The sequence below is a fragment of the Salvia miltiorrhiza genome, chromosome 3 (genome assembly GCF_028751815.1).
Source record: "Salvia miltiorrhiza cultivar Shanhuang (shh) chromosome 3, IMPLAD_Smil_shh, whole genome shotgun sequence".
NCBI lineage: Eukaryota > Viridiplantae > Streptophyta > Magnoliopsida > Lamiales > Lamiaceae > Salvia > Salvia miltiorrhiza.
In genome coordinates, this window is record NC_080389.1 from 62289736 (window position 1) to 62312189 (window position 22454).

General features: G+C 33.8%; 4 protein-coding genes across 4 annotated transcripts in view; all 4 read left to right on the forward strand.

Moving 5' to 3' along the window:
* The window catches only part of LOC131015234 (probable glycosyltransferase At3g07620), a 1181237-nt gene that overhangs the window by 761504 nt on the left and 397279 nt on the right, over positions 1-22454 (forward strand). The window lies entirely within an intron of this gene.
* Positions 4754-9178, forward strand: LOC131015205 (probable LRR receptor-like serine/threonine-protein kinase At3g47570). The gene is made up of 6 exons (XM_057943481.1): positions 4754-5779; positions 5846-6136; positions 6210-6428; positions 6504-8495; positions 8588-8938; positions 9050-9178. The coding sequence occupies exons 1-5, from the start codon at positions 4867-4869 to the stop codon at positions 8929-8931; spliced, it is 3759 nt and encodes a 1252-aa protein (XP_057799464.1). The 5' UTR covers positions 4754-4866; the 3' UTR covers positions 8932-8938; positions 9050-9178.
* On the forward strand, positions 15286-16218 carry LOC131019137 (LRR receptor-like serine/threonine-protein kinase GSO1). Its single transcript, XM_057947823.1, has one exon. It carries the CDS (start codon positions 15286-15288, stop codon positions 16216-16218), a length of 933 nt encoding a protein of 310 aa, XP_057803806.1.
* On the forward strand, positions 16227-19550 carry LOC131015226 (receptor kinase-like protein Xa21). Its single transcript, XM_057943523.1, has 4 exons — positions 16227-16485; positions 16572-18563; positions 18665-19015; positions 19290-19550. Exons 1-3 carry the CDS (start codon positions 16248-16250, stop codon positions 19006-19008), a joined length of 2574 nt encoding a protein of 857 aa, XP_057799506.1. The 5' UTR covers positions 16227-16247; the 3' UTR covers positions 19009-19015; positions 19290-19550.

The window sequence follows — 22454 nt, forward strand, 5'->3', positions numbered from 1 at the left end:
GTAAGAATAAAGGTTGAATTGGATGATCATATCAACTCTCAAGATTATAAGTTCCACGACTAAAAAAAGTAGTCATAGGCTATGGTTTTTGTATGTTATCTATATACCTACATCTGCAATATATATAGTGATATTATGTATGAGTGTGCTCATACATATGGGAAAAAAAAATCGTTATCTAAAGTAAATACATAACAGTATGATGTGCTCAATCGCTCATACAAAACAAGAAAAATATCGTTTTTTATATCTACTAGCAGAAATAACGTACGTTGAACGTGTAATTAATATTATTTTATTTGATAATCTATTATTTTAGAAAATTTATTAATTCATCACATTTATTAAATAATTTATTGAACGGGTACATTTATCTATAAGCCTTATCAATAGCTATAGATATATATCACATAGATTTAATGTAATATCTAATGAATTAATATATTATTATAAATATATAATATGTAAAATAACATTAAAATAAAATATGTAATAGGAGTAAAATAGGCAATCCGCATATTATGCTTAAGGATCTTTTTATATTAGTATAAATATATAATAAATTTATATTTTATAAATATATAATATAAAATATATAACATGGGTAAAATAGGCAATCCACAAGTTGTGCTTTAGGATGCCTTAGGCTCCTTTTCTATTAGTATAAATTATACATAACGTCTATTACCGTTATAAAAGAATTCACAACTATGAGCTCTTAAATTATTAAGTGTCGGAAACAAAAATATTTTATATTTAAAAAAAATGATTTTATACTAGTATTATCTAAATAGTGTATTAAAACTCGACATGTTTTATCTTGTCAATGACATTTAACAGAAAGCATAAATTGGAAATACAAAAAATGATTTATAATTATCCATTCAAAATAGAATATGTAATGAAAAGTCAAATTGGCAACCCAAATTATCAACAAATAAAATCCACATACAACATGTTCAAAATTAATCCTAGTAGCGCTTTGTCATAAAATAACTAATTGGACAAGGTTGGCTCACTCATAGTGTGTTGATCTAATCACATGAAAGCTACATGAACTTAGCTAACTGATCATTTTTTTTTTCAGTAAATATCAAGCAACGAAAAAGTTTAAACTAGTTAAATTTATTCCTCTCATACAACACCAGTATTTACTCGTCTGCGACCAACAAGTAGTATTAGAAAAGGGGATCTAATAGACCTTTGTGTCTGTACGTAACACAAAACCTCATGCATGCCTTAGTGCTAGCTAGGGATGTCAATCCAGCCCGAAACTCGTGCACTGACCCGATTAACCCGTCAATTCGAGAGGGTTAGGGTTGAAAATTTTCAACCCGATAAAAATTATAACCCGACTAGCCCGTAACTGAATAACCCGGCACCCGATAGAGTCGGCCCGGCTAACCCGATGGGCTAGCCCAAAAACCCGAATACATAACATAAATTATTTAGATATATATAAAAATTAAAAAATGATAAAATATTATAAAGTCTCATAATTTCGTTTTTCTGTATTTTTGAGATGCTTTGATTTTATGAGTTTAAACTATTGTTGGATATTTTATTATTTTTTCTTTAACAAAGTTGAACATTTTATTGTTACCAACTTATTTTATATGGTATGTAATCTTGATTTTTTTTCTTCTTCAATATTTTATATTTTTGCATTTCATGCTTGCTAGTTGCTATATAATTTAGTGTGAATAGGGGAATCAAGTTGAAGCACCAAATATTATCAATGTTGAAGAAGAGTGTTGCTCAAATGTTTAGAGTTTATATTTATTTTTTAGATGCTTTGTTTCTTTAATTTCAAATAATTGTTGAATATTTTATTTTTATTTTTTTAACAAGAGGAACATTTTATTGTTATTAACTTATTTTATATGTTATGTAATCTTGAATATCTTATACTTTTGCATTTCATGCTTTGTTATATAATTTATATCTTTAATATCTATGTATATTTTATACATTATACATTAGATCATTAAGAATAATAAAATACAAATGATAATTTTATTTTTACGCCTTTAGCCTGATTAGCCCGATGGGCTAGCCCGAAACCCGAACGTTTAGGGTTAGGGTTGAAGATTTACAGCCCGAAAAAATCTACAGCCCGATTAATCCGCACCCGATTAACCCGGAACCCGATAGGGCTAGCCCAAAAATCCAATGGGCTGGCCCGATTGACATCCCTACTTAGTGCATACCTGCAACATGGACAATCTAGATGTCTATCTTAGTTCTAAGGTAGAATTATAGGTTATGAAAGTTTAGGGTCCGGAGGTATTTCACTACCCAATATCACTTGATGTAGCCATTGATTACACAAGAAATTATCATCATCAAAAGAGAAGGTCACACCAATCGTTGCAACCCGTGGTGCAAGGCATAAAAGTGGAAATGGTTTATTCATCTTAAGGGGTCCGTTTGCTATGCATGATAATTGTGTGATAGATACGTGTATCACCCTAACATATTAGTTGCTTCAAAAATCAAAGCCCTTTATAAATTAGTGGTCGTTATCTACTATTCATATCTTTTGAATTCTGTATCACATCTGAGAAGTGTGATTATTACAACACCTTTTTTATATATCTTACCAAACATGACATTTATATCTAATAAATTAATAGATATCCCAGTCAAAAATATCACGTATTATCTCATACTACGTAGCAAACGAGCCCTACTACATATTTTGCATGGTACATATATTATCTAAAATTGTGTAAAAGATGAAACACAATATCATATTTAGATGGGTTAAGTCGGTTAGAATTATATGTATAAATTTTTACTTGAGTCAAAACTTTATAATAATCCAAACTAAAACATAGGCATTTTAAATAATTCAAATTTGATAAGATTATATTTCTTCTGTTTTAATTTTACATGTATCGGATCTAATACTTAGAATTCTAAAGAATTCTATTTAATTTTTGAATTTATGAATTGAGGACCTATATTAGGGTCTTACATGCATCGGTGCGGTGCAAGCTTTTGTAATGAATTAACAGATTTTCTTAAATAATAGATTATCAAATAAAATAACGTTAATTACACGTACAACGTACGTGTTCTTCCTGCTAGTTGGAATAAAAGGATGATACACTTATATAAAATAGAAAATTGTTTAGATATATATAGCATCAACACATGTTAGTGAATATCCATTTTTTTTTTTTTTTTTTTTTGAGAATGTGAATCCAATTTCGCTATACATTATTTCCAAAAATAAGTCACATTTTCTCAAAAAAGACAAAAGTCGCATAAAATTCTACGTAAACCTTTCGATTAATGGAAAAGTTTTCGCACTATATATTGTAATGAATGGGGATCGGAATGATGATATTTTCACACACGCTAACCAATTATGATAGACTTATTATTATTAAAATGAAACATATTCTAATCATAAAAAAAAAAGTCATGATAGAACTTTCAAAGTGCGCCACCATGCAAAAGAATGTTTTCTCCAAAGATATCTTTTAGCTTTCCAAATAACAATGACCAGTACGCCCATCCGTGCAATGCACGACAAAATCAAAATAAAACGATATGTTTGAATAAATAAATATAATTATTATATAGAAATAAAATATAATAAATGCAAAATATGGTTTAAAAATAAAATATTAATTAGTCAATAAAATCTTTAATTTAAAAACGTAATTTTCAATTATGTATAAAGTGCCATGATTATTATAGTTATTAAATTATTTTAAATTATTTGGTAATGAATATTGATATTTCATTATTATTATTATAGAGTATTTCACATAATAATAATAAATAAATATTTTCATACACAAACATAAATATAAAAGTTGTAAAATTTTAACAAAGAAAAAGAACATAAAATATTTTAAACTTTTAATAACCTGTTCATTTTAAATTCATTTTTATGACTTTTATAACATATTAAAGATCTTCTGGAAAACAACTTAAGATGCGCATTGAATATTTTTCTCATAAATTAAATTTGATGATGTTTAGAAAATAATTAAAATTATAAATAAAAAAGAGAAAAAAATAGTTAAAAAATTGATGGGAGAAGAGAGATTATAAAAATTGGAGGGAAAAGATGGAGAGAGTAAATTCCTCTTTTATATATTATATACATAGATAATAGTAATTTTTTTTACCTGTAATTTGTTTGTTGTATGTTGATCAGCCGTCCCCAGATTTGGTCAAAAAATAAAGCTGGTTGGATATAATTAAATATATACAATTAATTTATTCAGTAATGACGGTTTTGGAATGCTTTAAATATGTATAAACTAAAGCAAAGAATTCGAGTTTCCCCTTTTCTTTGCAGACCATATTTACAGCTTTTTTAATGCTTTGGTTTAATCGATTAATTTTCAAAAGTTGCACTTTATTTTTTGTCTTGTATCAACTTTTATTTTACTAGAGAAAGTAAAAATTAGAAAACTTGAATTGATAGGTGGAGTGGAAATGAAACGAAATGAAAGAAAAGACTCGGAAAGATTTAGGATGATCCATTTTCCAAAAGGTAAAAAAGGAGTGGAAAAAACAGAAAAACATAGATAGGTCACACCACTACAAGTTTTCTAAGTCAAAAAGTTTAGAAAAATATTGAAATTTATGTTGTATGAATCGGAATCATGATCATTGCATTATAAATTTATAGATATAAAGATTAATATAGCCTGCAATATTATCAAAATTGACATATTAATATATAACACTCGAACGGAAAAACAAAAAAGCTAGACATCAAAAGCCACAACCATGAAGACTCTCAAGTCTTGTAATATTTGTGTATATATATGATGATGATTGTTGGATGCAGTTATTAGCGACTTCATTATCATAATACATCAATCACAATTTGCAGCCATGGAGAAAAAGCTTTATTGCATTTTGCAGTATGCATTCCTAATTACCATAACCTTCCAAATGCTTTCTTCTGAAGCCAAAGCCAAACAACCTCTGAGCCTTGCAACTGATCAAACTGCCCTTCTTTCACTCAAACATACATCTCTTTTACTTGCATCTAATTGGACCAACTCCACCTCCGTCTGCACCTGGATTGGCGTCACTTGCAGCTTCCGCCACCACAGAGTAGCTGCCTTGAATCTCTCCAACATGGCTCTCTCCGCCACCATTCCACCACAGCTCGGACACCTCTCCTTCCTCGTCTCCCTCGACCTCTCCAACAACCTTTTCTATGGACATTTGCCACACCAACTGTCTCTCCTTCGCCGTTTGAAGTTCATATCTTTCCAACTCAACAACTTCACCGGAGACATCCCTCCGATGTTGGGTCAGTTACCAAAATTAGAGGACTTGTCTTTAAGCAGCAACAACTTCATAGGTTCCATCCCAAAATCTCTCTCAAACCTCACAAACCTACAATTTCTTGACTTATCTTCCAATTCTCTAAGTGGAGAAATTCCAAAAGAGTTTGGGAGACTTCAAAGTCTACAAACTCTATCTGTTCGATTCAATCGTCTATCCGGTGCTATACCATCAGCCATATTCAACATCTCGACCCTTGTAGCTATAGCATTGAGAAACAATGAATTGAGTGGAAGTCTTCCAACAGACATGTGCAGTAATCTTCCATTTCTTACTGTGCTAAGTCTTTCTTTCAATCAGCTGAGTGGCGTGATTCCCACAAATCTATCCCAATGTTCACGGCTTGAGATGTTGAGCCTCTCTTACAACTCTTTAACTGGGGAGATACCTTCAGAAATCGTCTACTTAACATCTCTTCGGGAGTTATATCTTGGTGCTAACAATTTGACTGGTATGGTTCAAGTTCTTATATCATAAAATTTGTGTAAATGAGATTTTATGACACTTTTTTTGCCAGGAATACTACCACATGAGATTGGTCATTTTCAGAATCTGGTTACTTTTGATGCTGGACAGAATGAGATTGTGGGCTCAATTGATTTCAATATTTTCCTGAATATGTCTTCTCTGCAAACCTTAGCACTAGCGCGTAACAAATTCACGGGGAACCTTCCCACAAATCTATCCCAATGTTCACGGCTAGAGGTGTTAAGCCTTGAACACAACTCTTTTAGTGGGGAGATACCTTCAGAAATCGGCTACTTAACATCTCTTCGGGAGTTATATCTTGGTTCTAACAATTTGAATGGTATGGTTCAAATCTTATCACATAAATTTGTGTATATGAGATTTGACTAGTTTCATGACGCTTTTTTTGCCAGGAATACTACCACATGAGATTGGCCATCTTCAGAGTCTGGTTGAGTTTGGTGCTGAATGGAATGAGATTGCGGACTCAATTGATTTCAATATTTTCATGAATATGTCTTCCCTGCAAACCTTAGTCCTATGGCGTAACAAATTCACGGGGAAGCTTTCAAGGGATGTCGGGAATATTACCATGCTAACAAATTTAGAGCTCCAGGAAAACCATTTTACAGGTACAATAGAGTAATTTTCATGTAAATTGGTCTGTTTAGCTACAATACGTGTTTTTGAAATCTCATGTTTTGCAGGGCTTATTCCCACTGAATTTGGCCAACTTTACCATTTTGAGAGATTATCATTATCATTGAACAACTTGAGTGGTTTGATTCCACATGAGCTCTTTAACATTTCAACTCTTCGGATTCTTGCACTTACTGCCAATGCTCTGTCAGGGGTTCTTCCAACCCATTTATGCCATGCCTCTCCCTTTCTTGAAGAATTGTTTCTTAGCGGAAATTCCATCACTGGAGCAATACCCAACTCCATCTCTAACTGTTCTCAACTCACAATTCTCTCACTTTCTGAAAACAAATTCAGTGGTTATATACCTACTCATCTCGGCAACCTAAGACTTCTTCAAAGACTTGAACTGGACAACAACAATCTTACCCAGGCACCATCTTCTTCCTTCATTACTTCATTGACAAATTGCAAGTCTCTAACTACTTTGTCAATTGGTAATAATCCTCTAAATGGTGTCATTCCAGCTTCTGTCGGGAACTTATCTTCCTCTCTTCGAACATTCGGTGTCGACAACTGCAAATTCAGTGGCAGCATTCCCGTTGAAATAGGCAATTTAAGCAATTTGATGACATTGGAGTTGTCAGCAAATGAGTTATCTGGTAATATTCCACTAACTATAGGCCATTTGCATGAACTTCAAGGATTAAATCTGTCTCATAACATGTTGGGAGGCTCAATACCACATGTTGTATGTGATCTATTCCGCCTATATACTTTAGTTATGAGCCAGAATCAATTTTCAGGCCTATTTCCTAAATGTCTGGGAAATGTCTCTTCTTTAAGAAATCTTTATCTAGACTCCAACATTTTGAATTCAAGCATACCATCAAGCTTATGGGGCCTAAAAGATTTGATCATTCTAGACTTGTCCTCGAATTCATTAAATGGGTCACTACCTCTAGAGATGAGTAACTTAGGAGCAGCAATACATATAAACCTATCGATGAATCAGTTGTCAAAGTCTATTCCTAGCACTATTGGGAAGTTGCAGAATTTGGTTAATCTGTCTTTGGCAAATAATAGACTAGAAGGTTCTATTCCTGTGTCTATGGGAAGCATGATCAGTTTGGCAAATCTCGACTTGTCGTACAACAGCCTCTCTGGTTCAATTCCAAAGTCTTTAGAAGCACTTCAACACCTCGACTACTTTAATGTCTCTTTCAATAGTTTAAGTGGAGAAATTCCTAATGCAGGTTCTTTTAGAAACTTCACTATGGATTCTTTTAAGGGTAATGAGGCATTGTGTGGAATCCCCAAGTTCCATGTCCAAATTTGCTCTTCAATTTCTAATCACACATCAAAGAGAAAGAAGGTGGAACGAGCTTCATTTATTGTTTTCGGGGTTGTGGCATTCATGTTAGTTGTTTCTTTGGCCTTTATAATTGTCAGAAACAAAAGGAAAGATAAGACGAATAGAGAAGTTGATGAGTTGATATTCATTGTGCCGGAAAGAATCTCTTATTATGAACTGCTGCAAGCAACGGAAAGATTCGATGAAAGCAATTTACTTGGCACTGGGAGTTCTTGCTCTGTTTATAAAGGAATTCTTAACAATGGGAAGGATATCGTTGTCAAGGTGTTTAATATGCAGCTAGAAGGTATTTCAAGAATATTCGATATCGAATGTGAGATACTACGTAACATTCGACATAGGAATCTGACAAACGTCATAAGCAGTTGCTCCAATGAAGAGTTCAAGGCATTAGTACTTGAATATATGCCAAAGGGAAACCTTGAAAAATGGTTATATTCCCACAACTATTGCTTGAATATGATGGAAAGAGTGAATATAATTATTGATGTTGCATGTGCTTTGGAGTATCTTCACCATGGTTATTCAATGCCCATTGTCCACAGCGACTTGAAGCCTAGTAATGTGATGTTAGATGAAGACATGGTTGCCCATGTAAGCGACTTTGGGATAGCAAAGTTGTTATGTGATGGAGATAGCTTTGTGTTAACCAACACGCTAGCAACATTGGGTTACATTGCTCCGGGTGAAATTTCTCTAAATATATTGATTGCACTTCACTTTCAATCAATTAATTGTGTCTTCCTAATTCATACATCATGATTTTTGTTGTTCCAGAGTATGGTTTGGAAGGGCAAGTTTCAACAAGGTGTGATGTGTATAGCTACGGGGTGATGTTGATTGAAACTTTTACGAGAAAAAGGCCTAGTGATGATATGTTTTGCGGAGATATGAGCTTAAAGAGATGGGTAGAACTCTCACTTTCGGAGAACCCAGATGAAGTGATAGATGCCAACTTAGTCATGAATTTGGAGGAAGAAATGATTGACAAGAATATGCAGTGTGTGTCATCCATACTTGAATTGGCTCTGAAATGCTCTGCCGACTCTCCCGGGGATAGAATCAACATGAAACAAGCACATGCAGAGTTGCGGAAAATCAAACATCGATTTTCCCAATGAGATTCAAGTAAGCTATTTTAAAGTTCTATGTTATTTCTAAAAGCATATTCATATCCCAAATTTCTATGGCAAAGTTAGCTAATGAAGTCTTCTTCATTTGGTGGCTTTGATGAGGCAGGTAGTGTCGAAGATTTTGAATAGGCTGTAGATGCTAATTGGGGTGAGGCAGTCGATAGTTGTGAGGTGGATGACATAAAGAATGGAAAATGTTGTTCTTTATTATTACCATTGTACTTGTCTTTTATTCCTAAAATGTATGGAATGCCTAAATAAAAAATTCGGCCCCCGTCAAAGTTCAGCCCCCCAAACTAAATTCCTGACTCCGTCACTGGATATTCCTCTTTGTGGGGAATAGTTAGTGATGCTTAGTTGTTTATATTCTGGCCAACAGAACAATATTTGCATTGACCAAAAGCTCACACTTTAATTTAGAAGGTATGCTATATCTGGAATAATTGTCTCTGTTTCTTCCTTTGCTTTATCCAGTAGTATTCTATCTTTTCAAGAGCTTTATTCTGGAGATGCCGCGCAGGTCATATAATATGCTCACTTTGTCACACTGAACATGAGGTTGGTTTTACTCATTTTACTCTATACTCATTCATCTTCATGAATAAGAATTTGGAAACCTCCACACTACCTGCATTGAAGCATGGCTGCTAGAAGTCTAGAACTGTTCTGTCTCAGTTAAGCTGAATATATAGTTACTAATGTCAAACATGTATATAGAAGTTGAAAAACATAATACGAGAAAATGGGGAAGGGAAGTTCAAATATGTCTTGGCCTGCTGGACTTGCAAATGAGTTAGGCAAGATTGGTCTTATTTATGGGTTGGCGAAGAGGTTGCCTGTTCTCAGATTAATAATGTTTTAGCTGTAGTATGATGTGTTTTGGGGATTTTGCTTCTTTTTCTCTATCAATCTCTTATTTTGTTGGTTTGGGTGTGTTACTCAACAAGTTTGCATAAATTGTGGGGTGTGTGCATGGGAAGATACTATATATTGTGGAACTCGCAAGCTGTATGATGCATGATGCATGGTTGTGAGTAGGAAGTATCTTCCTGTATGCATGCTGATCTTTTGTTGAGTAAGAAGAAAAAGATGAATAGTAGTTGATAACAGTGGGTATTGTTGTTAGTAGAGTTCGCGTCCCATTATAAATGTGCGGAGGAAAATAAAGTGTTATATGGACCCTACTATTTTAAATGGAGCTGGAAATGATATTGTGAACAACCCAAAATAGAAAAAGTGGAAACGATATCGTGGACGGCGAGAGTATGTGGTTTGTTTTGAGTTCCTTAAACTAACTTCTATAGTAATCTGCACAAATCCAATCTTAATATTATCTTCTTGTTTTTATGGCCTTAATTAGTTTGCTTAGATCATCTTGTTGCTGAAGCGCACAATGTTTCTATATATTTCATCACTGTTCTTGCCTAGCTGACTAAACGTGGCTTTTTAGTATCAATTTGGAGTTTTCGATTGTTCGCGAGTTTTTCTTGTTTTTGTTTTGCAAGCTAGCTCACTATATTATTGAATGAATTTTTTTTGTGGGGGGAGAGGGGGGGCAATTATGATTCCTATGGTAGGCTGAGATGAAAGGTCTTAAGATAGCCGAGACGGAGGGAGTACTATAATTGACATGACAATAGACAAATATTGACAAAATCATGAATTTGGATCCTTAAATGGAGATCGTTAATGGCTCTCATTTTATTCTATACTCAATATCGTGGCCGAATAATATAAATCGACATAAATTTGTACTATATTTATTTGCATTGGACCATTTCCACTAAACTTTTTTTAACAAAGAGGCCAAACCAAAGCCTCTCAAAGGGTTTTATGGTTTATAAATAAGTTGAATTTATGCACTGAAATAAGTCAATTTGTTAGTTTCACAAATTTAAGAAAAGTTATAACTCTATCTAGGAATATAAATTTTAAGCCCATCGAACACGTGCATACTAAACAATCTTATAAATTGAAAATTAAATCAAACTTGAATTCTTTTAATGTATCGAATACTCTAATATGAAATTTAATATGATCCTACTTAATTACACACGTAATTCCATTGCATCCCTAATTACTACCTTTCAAGACAAACCTCAAGAAACACTTATTAAGAACCTAAAGTAACTGTCTGAAACATGAAGCTCCACTATCATTCATGCCATTTAGTCACCTAAGAAAAATATTAAGACTCAGGGGTGTTTTCAATTCAGATTCTATATAAAAAAAAAATGTATTTCAAATGTTTATAGTTATTCAATTCAGATTTTAAAAAGTCCTTAAAAGTCTGTTGGTATACAATTATTTGTAGATCTAATCAAGTTAAATGATACTAAAATTAAGTTATAAGAGCCTGAAAATTAGTAAGAATAATGGTTGAATTGGATAAGTAACGGTTTTTTTAAGTTATCTATGTACCTCTGCAATATATATATATATATATATATATATATATATATATATATATATATATAGGGGAGAGTTCAATGGAGACCACTCCCCTATATAGAGAATGAAGACCAAATCTGGTTCCTTGATCTAACTTAATCTAATGGTGGTAATTTAATTGATTAATTTTATTAATTTTCATTTATTTTATAATAAAAAGGTTAAGCATGTCATTTTCTATTTAACCCTAATCTCACTCTCTCTCTCATTCACGATCTCTCTCTATCTCTCTCTCTCAATCACTCTCCCCCCCTCCCCCGCCGCCTCCATCTCTGCTGCTCCGCCACCTCCCCATCTCTCCTGCTGCTGCTCCGCCGCCTTCCTCCCCGCCACCTTCCTAATCGCCTCCATCTCTCCTACTGCTGCTCCGCCGCCTCCCCAATCTCCCCAAGCCGCGCCAGACCAGCAGCGCCGCTCCCCCACGTCCGTCCCTCTCTCCTCAAAATCACCATCCCTTCCTGCCTTGGTAATGGTCGTCATCGCAGGTGGAGCCACTGCCACCGCACCCTAGATCCCTAAATCTGCACCATTTTCTTTCGATCTCCGGGATCTCCGGCGACCACCGCAGGTGCCATGACCACCGCCCTCCAGTTGTCGCCGCCTTCTCGCACCAGTTCCAGTCACCACCGTCCATGATCTGCCGCCTCCAATCCCAGATCTACCGCTTCCCCTCCATGATCTGCAGCGGCCTCCACGCCCTAATGGAGACCGATCTCCCCTACCGAGTTAAAATAGCGCCGGACAGAGAAATCACCCCCTATTTTCGATTTTGTGAGATGAATTTTACCATTTTGGTGGTTCTGTGCTACAAAATTCGTAAATTCTGTTGGTTGTAAAGTCCAGTTGGGTGTTAAAAGGTAGAACCTTTGTATAAATTCTGTTGGTTGATTTCTGCAAAAATAATGGAAAAATTTGGTTGATTAAGGAGTTTGAACCTAATGTTCGTAGAAAATATTAATGAACGTACTAATGTTCGTTGATATGTTCGTAGAAAAATGAATGAACATACTAATGCTGGATGATATGTTCGTAGAAAAACAAATGAACATATTAATGTTCATCGATATGTTCGTAGAAAAACAAATGAACATACTAATGTTCATCAATGTGTTCGTCGGAAAACAAATGAACATACTAATGTTCACCTATTATGTTCATTGACGGATCAGGTCCCAGAATTGGAAGAGAGTAATTTTCGGGATTTGTTCAACCATATGCCATAATTCGTGGATTTGAGTGGACGTTTTTGCCCTTTTTGGATTAAATAAATGTAATTAACCATTATTTAATTACTTGAAAATTCAAATCAGGAAATAATCTGGATCATTGATTGGATTGAGATGAATGGCCTTGATTTGGTCCTCATTCTCTATATAAGAAATGGTCTCCATTGAATGTGACCCTATATATATATATATATATATATATATATATATATATATATATATAGTGATATTATGTATGAGTGCGCTCATACATAATAAAAAAAAATATATCATTATTTATATATATCTATTATACATAACTTTTTTTGCCGTTATAAAAGAATTCACAAGTATGAGCTCTTAAATTATTAAGTGTCAGAAACAAAAATATTTTATATTTTTCAAAAAGTTATTTTATACTAGTATTATCTAAATAGTTTATTAAAACTCGATATGTTATATCTTGTCAATAACATTTAACATAAACATAAATTAAAAATAGAAAAAAAAATTATAATTCTCCATTCAAAATACAATATGTAAAGAAAAGTTAAATTGGCAACCCAAATTATCAACAAATAAAATCCAGCCCATATACAACATGTTGAAAATTCAACCCAAAAAACAGCCCAAGTCCAACCCATATTATATAGTAGTATATTCTATTTGTCGCATTAAGACAACAAATAAATAAGATACATAATTTCATTAATCAACACATATACTGCAATTCCATTAAAATAAATATAACAGTTGGCAAAACCAATGAACGTTAGAACACATATCATGTTTCATTATGCATTTATTAAAAATGCCATAGACAATTTCTCATAATTCAATCATGAGTTTCTTATTTTCCGATACATCAAAATTTGTAATATCACGTTCCTTTCTCACTAAATTTAGAATTATTTGGAACTTAAAATTTTAAGATGATTCACGCTAGCTGGAGATGAAAATGAATTTATTTTTAATTCCAACAAAATGATTTACGAATTTTTTTGTAAATTTAAGTTATATTAAATTTTATGCATTTCATATTTATTTAATTTAAATTGAGCATTTGAACATTTAAGCTTTTACACTAGTGTTTTAATTAGTCGATTTACAGATCCAATATTTCTATATCACAATAATTTTAATTGGTCTATGAACTCATCATGCCCTTTTAAACTCCCCTCCATCAGCTATCTCCCTCATTTCTTTGCCATCCATCTTCTTCATCAGCCAAAGAAAGCCATCTCACTCATCATTTCAAGAGGACTCAAATACATATTCTTTGTAAACTTATTGCTTTCTTTTTTCAACAACATGCTTTGTTTGCAAATTTTGTGTAAACTGATTTTATATATATACACCAAAGAAACAACCCCATTCATATGCGATATTATAAACTCAAATGAGCAAAAGTTGAATATATTTTACAACCAATATAAGCTGTACATATGTTTTCTTTTCATTTAGCTGGCCCAATGTTCTTTTTTTTATTTAATTGGGCTGGGGTTTGTAATATTAGTTGGGCCCGTTTCATTTTATTTAGCTGAGCCTTATTTCTTTACAGAATTGGGCCGATGCATTTCATATTTTGGGCTGTGCATATTTATGTTTAAACGGACCGCCTTGATTATTTAATGGGTAATTCTATTCATAACCCTCATTTTACTCTTTGTAGCCTCTTATTTAAAATAATAATAAATAATTAATATAAATTTACAATTAAACCGTATAATTCCTAAATCGCATATATCTAGTAATTTCAATATCTGGTGAAATATTATATAGAATTCCAATTTGATTTGATTGTCTTCATGTTTTATTAAGAATTTCTTGGTTGCGGAATCATTTTTCGCAAGAAATTAAGTCGACTCATTCAGATTCATAAACTAGTTCAATCAATCGAATTTGATAGTCTCTTGCTTTCTTTGTTATCTTTTTCTAAACTATTTTTATGAAAATTATTGATGTAATTGATGGTTCTGTGAACTGGGTATTACTGCTTAATTTTATTTTATTTTTTAATTCAGTTTTATCAATTAATTTGATTCTTGTTAATTTAGGTATTCAATTTTTCTGGGAAGAATTTTTGGAAAGAATTTGAGCGATCGTATTTTCTCAAGGGTGCCATCCGCAGCGTCGGGAGGGAAGGCTTCTGATCAGCCTAACATCTAACATGACTTTGTCCGATCAAAAAAAAAAAAAAAAAAAAGAGGAGATTGATGCAATCATGTTGGGTGGCTGTTTCTGACTCCGCACGAGAACTTACCCTGTGGAGGAATGCATTCCAACTGCTAAACTGATTTATATTGAGGCCTTTGTCTGAGATACACGTAATCGTCTCCTGATTCTCGAATTCACACTTGAAACTCCAATGAAATATGTTTAAATAAAACCTTCATTGACGAATCACCATAAATTTGCACTAAAAAATGAAACTAGAAATTCATCTATTGCATATACCTTTTTACTGATTCCTGCTCATTTAAATTATCCTTTTGTCTCAACCTCAAGTCTTTGTCTTCGTTTTGTCTTCGTCTCAAACGGAAAAAAACAAAAAACAAAAAAGACGTCAAAAGCCACCACCCATGAAGACTCTCAAGTCTTATAATATTTGTGTATATATGATGATTATTGGATGCATTTATTAGCGACTTAATTATCATAATACAATCACAATTAATTTGCAGCCATGGACAAAAAGCTTTATTGCATTTTGCAGTATGCATTCCTAATCACCATAACCTTCCCAATGCTTTCTTCTGAAGCCAAACAACCTATGAGTCTTGCAACTGATCAAACTGCCCTTCTTTCACTCAAACATACATCTCTTTTACTTGCAACTAATTGGACCAACTCCACCTCCGTCTGCAGCTGGATTGGCGTCACTTGCAGCTTGCGCCACCATAGAGTAGCTGCCTTGAATCTCTCCAACATGGCTCTCTTCGCCACCATTCCACCACAGCTCGGACGCCTCTCCTTCCTCGTCTCCCTCGACCTCACCAACAACCTTTTCCATGGAGATTTGCCACACGAATTGTCTCTCCTTCGCCGTTTGAAGTTCATATCTCTCCGACTCAACAACTTCACCGGAGACATCCCTCCCATGTTGGGTCAGTTACCAAAATTAGAGTACTTGTCTTTACGCAACAACAGCTTCATAGGTTCCATCCCAAAATCCCTCTCAAACCTCACAAACCTACAATTTCTTGACTTAAGATCCAATTCTCTAAGTGGAGAAATTCCAAAAGAGTTTGGGAGACTTCAAAGTCTACAAACTCTGTATGTTCAACGTAATCATCTCTCCGGTGCTATACCATCAGCCATATTCAACATCTCGACCCTTGTATCTATGGGCTTCACATACAATGAATTGAGTGGAAGTCTTCCAACAGACATGTGCCGTAATCTTCCATCTCTGACTGGGCTTTATCTTTCTAAGAATCAATTGAGTGGCACGATTCCCTCAAATCTATCCCAATGTTCACGGCTTGAGGAGTTGAGCCTCTCTTACAACTCTTTTAGTGGGGAGATACCTTCAGAAATCGGCTACTTAACATCTCTTCAGTTTTTAGCTCTTGGTGGTAACAATTTGAATGGTATGGTTCAAGTTCTTATCACATAAATTTGTGTAAATAAGATTTTATTAGTTTCATGACACTTTTTTTGCCAGGAATACTACCACATGAGATTGGCTATCTTCAGAGTCTGCTTACTTTTGCTGTTGAACGGAATGAGATTGCGGGCTCAATTGATTTCAATATTTTCATGAATATGTCTTCTCTGCAAACCTTAGGACTAGGGCGCAACAAATTCACGGGGAACCTTTCAAGGGATGTCGGGAATATTACCATGCTAACAAATTTGGATCTCCAAGATAACCATTTTACAGGTACAAGTGAGTAATTTTCATGTAAATTATCTGTTTAGGTACAATATGTGTTTTTAGCTACAGATTGGAAATCTCATGTTTTGCAGGTCTTATTCCCATTGAATTTGGCCAACTTTACCATTTGGAGACATTAGGACTACTGTTGAACAGCTTGAGTGGTTCGATTCCACATGAGCTCTTTAACATTTCAACTCTTCGGATTCTTTCACTTGTCGGCAACGCTCTGTCAGGGGTTCTTCCAACCCATTTATGCCATGCCTCTCCCTTTCTTGAAGAACTTCATCTTGGCCGAAATTCTATCACCGGAGCAATACCCAACTCCATCTCTAACTGTTCTCAACTCACAATTCTCTCACTTCCTGAAAACAAATTCAGTGGTTATATACCTACTCATCTCGGCAACCTAAGGCATCTCCAAATTCTTCAACTGTTCAGAAACAATCTTACCCAGGCACCATCTTCTTCCTTCATTACTTCATTGACAAATTGCAAGTCTCTAACTATTTTGTCAATTGATGATAATCCTCTAAATGGTGTCATTCCAGCTTCTGTTGGGAACTTATCTTCTGCACTTCGAACATTCACTACCGTGAACTGCAAATTCAGTGGCAGCATTCCAGTTGAAATAGGCAATTTAAGCAATTTGATGGCATTGGAGTTGTCAGCAAATGAGTTATCTGGTAATATTCCACTAACTATAAGCCATTTGCATGAACTTCAAGGATTATATGTGTCTTATAACATGTTGGGAGGTTCAATACCACATGCTATATGTGATCTATTCCGCCTCGACACTTTAATTATGAGCCAGAATCAATTTTCAGGCCCAATTCCTAAATGTCTGGAAAATGTCTCTTCTGTAAGAATTCTTCATCTACACTCCAATATGTTGAATTCAAGCATACCTTCAAGCTTATGGGGCCTAAAAGATTTGAACTCTCTAGACTTGTCCTCAAATTCATTAAATGGGTTCTTACCACAAGAGATAAGTAACTTAGGAGCAGCAATACATATAAACCTATCGATGAATCAGTTGTCAAAGTCTATTCCTAGCACTATTGGGAAGTTGCGGAATTTGATTAATTTGTCTTTGGCAAATAATAGACTAGAAGGTTCTATTCCTGTGTCAATGGGAAGCATGATCAATTTGGCAAATCTCGATTTGTCATACAACAACCTCTCTGGTTCAATTCCAAAGTCTTTAGAAGCACTTCAACACCTCGACTACTTTAATGTCTCTTTCAATAGTTTAAGTGGAGAAATTCCTAATGGAGGTTCTTTTAGAAACTTCACTATGGATTCTTTTAAGGGTAATGAGGCATTGTGTGGAATCCCCAAGTTCCATGTCCAAATTTGCTCTTCAATTTCTAATCACACATCAAAGAGAAACAAGGTGGAACGAGCTTCATTTATTGTTTTCGGGGTTGTGGCTTTCATCTCAATTGTTTCTTTGGCCTTTATAATTGTCAAAAACAAACGGAAAGATAAGATGACTAGAGAAGTTGATGAGTCGATATTCATTGTGCCGGAAAGAATCTCTTATTATGAACTGCTACAAGCAACGGAAAGATTCGATGAAAGCAATTTACTTGGCACTGGGAGTTCTTGCTCTGTTTATAAAGGAATTCTTAACAATGGGAAGGATATTGTTGTCAAGGTGTTTAATATGCAGCTAGAAGGTATTTCAAGAATATTCGATGTCGAATGTGAGATACTACGTAGCATTCGACACAGGAATCTGACAAGCGTCATAAGCAGTTGCTCCAATGAAGTGTTCAAGGCATTAGTACTTGAATATATGCCAAAGGGAAACCTTGAAAAATGGTTATATTCCTACAATTATTGCTTGAATATGATGGAAAGATTGAATATAATGATTGATGTTGCATCTGCTTTGGAGTATCTTCACCACGGTTATTCAATGCCCATTGTCCACAGCGACTTGAAGCCTAGTAATGTGCTGTTAGATGAAGACATGGTTGCCCATGTAAGCGACTTTGGGATAGCAAAGTTGTTATGCGATGGAGATAGCTTTGCGTTAACCAACACGCTAGCAACATTGGGTTACATCGCTCCAGGTGAAGTTTCTCTAAATATATTGATTGCACTTCACTTTCAATCAATGAATCAATTAATTATGTCTTCATTACTGCATACATCATGATTTTTGTTGTTCCAGAGTATGGCTTGGAAGGGCTAGTTTCAACAAGGTGTGATGTGTATAGCTACGGGGTGATGTTGATTGAAACTTTTACGAGAAAAAGGCCTAGTGATGATATGTTTTGCGGAGATATGAACTTAAAGAGATGGGTAGAACTCTCACTTTCGGAGATCCCAGATGAAGTGATAGATGCCAACTTAGTCATGAATTTGGAGGAAGAAATGATTGACAAGAATATGCAGTGTGTATCATCCATACTTGAATTGGCTCTTAAATGCTCTGCGGACTCTCCCGGGGATAGAATCAACATGAAACAAGCACATGCAGAGTTGCAAAAAATCAAACATCGATTTTCCCAATGAGATTCAAGTAAGTTATTTCAATGTTCTATGTTACTTCTAAGATAATATTGTTCTACTACGATTTACTTATTTTCCCAATGATATTCGTGTTTCACATATCTTTCGTGAAGGGAACCAAGTTGCTGACATTATGGCAAATCCAAATACTCCGACTGGTTGGTGGAATCATGCTATTCCCTTGATCGAGGAAGTCGTTCAAAAGGATATTCATATCCCAAATTTATATCGCAAAGTTAGCTAACGATGTCTTCTTCATTTGGTGGCTTTAATGAGGCATGTAGTGTTGAAGATTTTGAAGAGGCAGTAGATGCTATTAGGGTGAGGCACTGGATAGTTGTGAGGTGGATGACATAGAGAACGGAAAATTTGGCCTGGTCCTTTTGTTGGTTTTTGCTATCATTGATAATTCAGTTCTTCTTGTTTCTGCTTTTTGTTCTTGTTGTAATAAACGAGTACTCTTTTTCCTTTAATAGTGATTTTCCCATTAAATTTTCGCCATAAAGGTTTTAATGATGTTCGACCCTTAGTTAGTGTCTTTGTGCTTTCAGTGTTTGCTAGGTGTTCTACATATTTTATGTTCTTTAGTTTACATATAATCTTCTTTGTCACAGCTTAAAAGGCGAAATCTTTCTGAACAACGCCTCTGGCCTCCTCGACCATTATCACCCACTAAAACAACTAGGCGTGTGCATTCGGTTATATGGTTCGGTTTTTGCTAAAACCAAACCAAACCATATTTTAATTCGGTTTGAAAAAAAAACCGAACCGAACCGAATTAACCGAATAAACCGAACCGAATTAACCGAAATTTTCATAGTTAAAACCGAACCAAACCGAAAAACCGAATTAATCCAAAAAACCGAAAAACCAAAATTTTGAAAAAACAAATCAAAAATTCTGAAAAAAAAACAAAAAAAAACTATTAAATTAAAAAATATTTGAAATTAGATATTATAAAATTATAATTAAAATATTATATATATTATATTATATATATAAAAAACCGAATTAATAAAAAAACCAAAATTTTGAAAAAAAAATCAAAAATTCTGAAAAAAAACAAAAAAAACTATTAAATTAAAAAAATATTTGAAGTTAGATATTATAAAATTATAATTAGAATATTATATATATTATATTATAGATATATATATATATATATATATATTATATAAATATAATTCGGTTTTTCGGTTTTGTTCGGTTTTAAAAAATCCGAACCGAACCGAACCGAACCGAAAAACCGAAATTTTATGAAAAAATAAATCGAACCGAACCGAAAAACCGAAAAAAACCGAACCATATTTTAAAATTTCGGTTTGGATCGGTTTGGTTATTCGGTTTCGGATTTTTTGCTCACCCCTAAAAACAACCCCTCTCAAAAGAGCTCTGAAATTTTGATATTCCGTTCGCAGCCGAACTCGATCAAGCTGCCCAGAAGCGCAAACCCGATCTTCACACGGCATAGAAGGTAGCAGCAATTGATTGTGATACTCATGGAGCACACATTCAATTCGGCGTGCCATTGGCGCATTCCGTCGAACATGTAGAGGGCAACTCGGTATTTCCCCCCAACTTTACCCTGTAACTCAACAATTTGTTATGCGACAATATATTCAATCAAACAGCCTCTTTTCCCCATGGAGATTACTAAAATATACATGATTGGATAAAAATATTTTGGTGGGCAGTATAAGATTACTTATAATCATAAGGATGCTTCGTCATATTTTACTTTCTAGCTGTGCAGGTCATATGCTCACTTTGTCACACTAAACGTGGGTTTTTAGTATTAATTTGGAGCTTCCATTGTTCGTGAGTTTTTCTTGTTTTTTTTTATTGAATGTTTTTTTTTTTTTTTTTTTTGCCAATTCTGATGCATATGCTATTGATATGCGATAGGTCTCACTTCTCACAACTAATGTTGGCCCAACAATTTTTCCTTGAAAATACCATTTCCACCAAACCTTTTTAATAATGGGGCCAAACTATATGGGTGTTTGGCTAAGTTTATTTCAAAGAATTTATAAGTTTTTGGAGCTTATAACATGTTTCAAGAGCTTATAATTTATAAATTGTCAAAATATTTGAGTAATTGAATTTACACAAAAACTTGGGTACAACTAGATGTACCGTATAATTGGGTTGCACCCGCACTCAAATCCTGACCCGCATCCTGGCCCTAATCCGCATCTTGATTCAAATCGTGTAAATGACACTGCGGGTGGTTATACCCAAGACCACATCTTGAATTTATAAGTTAGTTTTTAGTTAGAGAGATAAAAATTGAAGAGAGATGAACTTGAGAGGGCGTATGATAAAAATAAAAATTTATAGTTAAAAATATTTATAAAATAATTGTTACATATAATATTATGAAAAAATAGGCTAGGGTAGAGGAACTTATTTTTACGAGAATTTATAAATTATTGGAGCTTATTTTTAGAGTTTATAAGTTGTTTAATAACTTATTTTGTCATTATGAAAAAAATAGTTAAGGCAGAGGAACTTATTTTTAAGAGAATTTATAAATTATTAGAACTTAATTTTATAGGTTATAAATTGTTTAATAACTTATTCTGTCAAATACATTAAAAATGTTTGCAAATTTCTAAATAACTTATGAATTATTTTAAAGAGCATAATAAGTTCAGCTAAACACCCTAAGGAGGTGTTTGGTTCGAGTGATAAAACATGATTGATAAAATAATTTACCTTAATCAAATGTTTAGTTTGCATGATTAAGCTTGTGATTGATAATTTGACCGCGTCTAATCACTCGAATGAGCGATTACTTATCACCCCAAAGTTGAGTGGATTATTTAATCATTTATCAAAAATCCTATGAATCTTATCTATTCTATTCATCAAACCAAATGCCTCCTTATGAGACGGCGGGAGTACAAATACCCCCAAAAAAGTATTACTCCCTTCGTCCTATAAAAATAGTCCTTGGAGGGAGTGACACGGGTTTTAATAAAAGTAGTTAAGTATGCAATGAGTGGAGAAATGATCCAACTTTCTATTTTCTTTTTTCTCTTTTTGTTTAATAAAATTTATAATTCAACAGGAGAAAAGGTCCAACCATAAATGCAGTGTTAATAATGATAATTAATTTTATTGTGAGTGGAGAGAGAGTCCCACCATATAATTGAATATGTAAATAAGTTAATATATAAAGGGTTATCTATTGCGGGATAGTGTCCATAAATGAATTATAACTATTTTTTATGGGCGTTCCAAAATAGAAAATTATGACTATTTTTACAGAGGAGATGAAGTATGACACATGTCATATTTTATTGAATGAATAAATTTCTTTTGACCAACTTTTTAGGTTAAAGTGGATCATTGATAAAAACATAAATTATTATACACACCCCCAAAATAAATACTATGACACATCTCATATTTATTGAGTTGAATTACAAATTGCGCATGTACAA

Coding starts and splice junctions, on each gene's coding strand:
- LOC131019137 (XM_057947823.1), top strand. CDS start 15,286: ATGGACAAAAAGCTTTATTGCATTTTGCAGTATGCATTCCTAATCACC.
- LOC131015205 (XM_057943481.1), top strand. CDS start 4,867: ATGGAGAAAAAGCTTTATTGCATTTTGCAGTATGCATTCCTAATTACC. Junction 6,137..6,209: donor TGGTTCTAACAATTTGAATG/GTATGGTTCAAA, acceptor TTTTTTTGCCAG/GAATACTACCACATGAGATT. Junction 6,429..6,503: donor CCAGGAAAACCATTTTACAG/GTACAATAGAGT, acceptor CATGTTTTGCAG/GGCTTATTCCCACTGAATTT.
- LOC131015226 (XM_057943523.1), top strand. CDS start 16,248: ATGACACTTTTTTTGCCAGGAATACTACCACATGAGATTGGCTATCTT. Junction 16,486..16,571: donor CCAAGATAACCATTTTACAG/GTACAAGTGAGT, acceptor CATGTTTTGCAG/GTCTTATTCCCATTGAATTT. Junction 18,564..18,664: donor ATTGGGTTACATCGCTCCAG/GTGAAGTTTCTC, acceptor TTGTTGTTCCAG/AGTATGGCTTGGAAGGGCTA.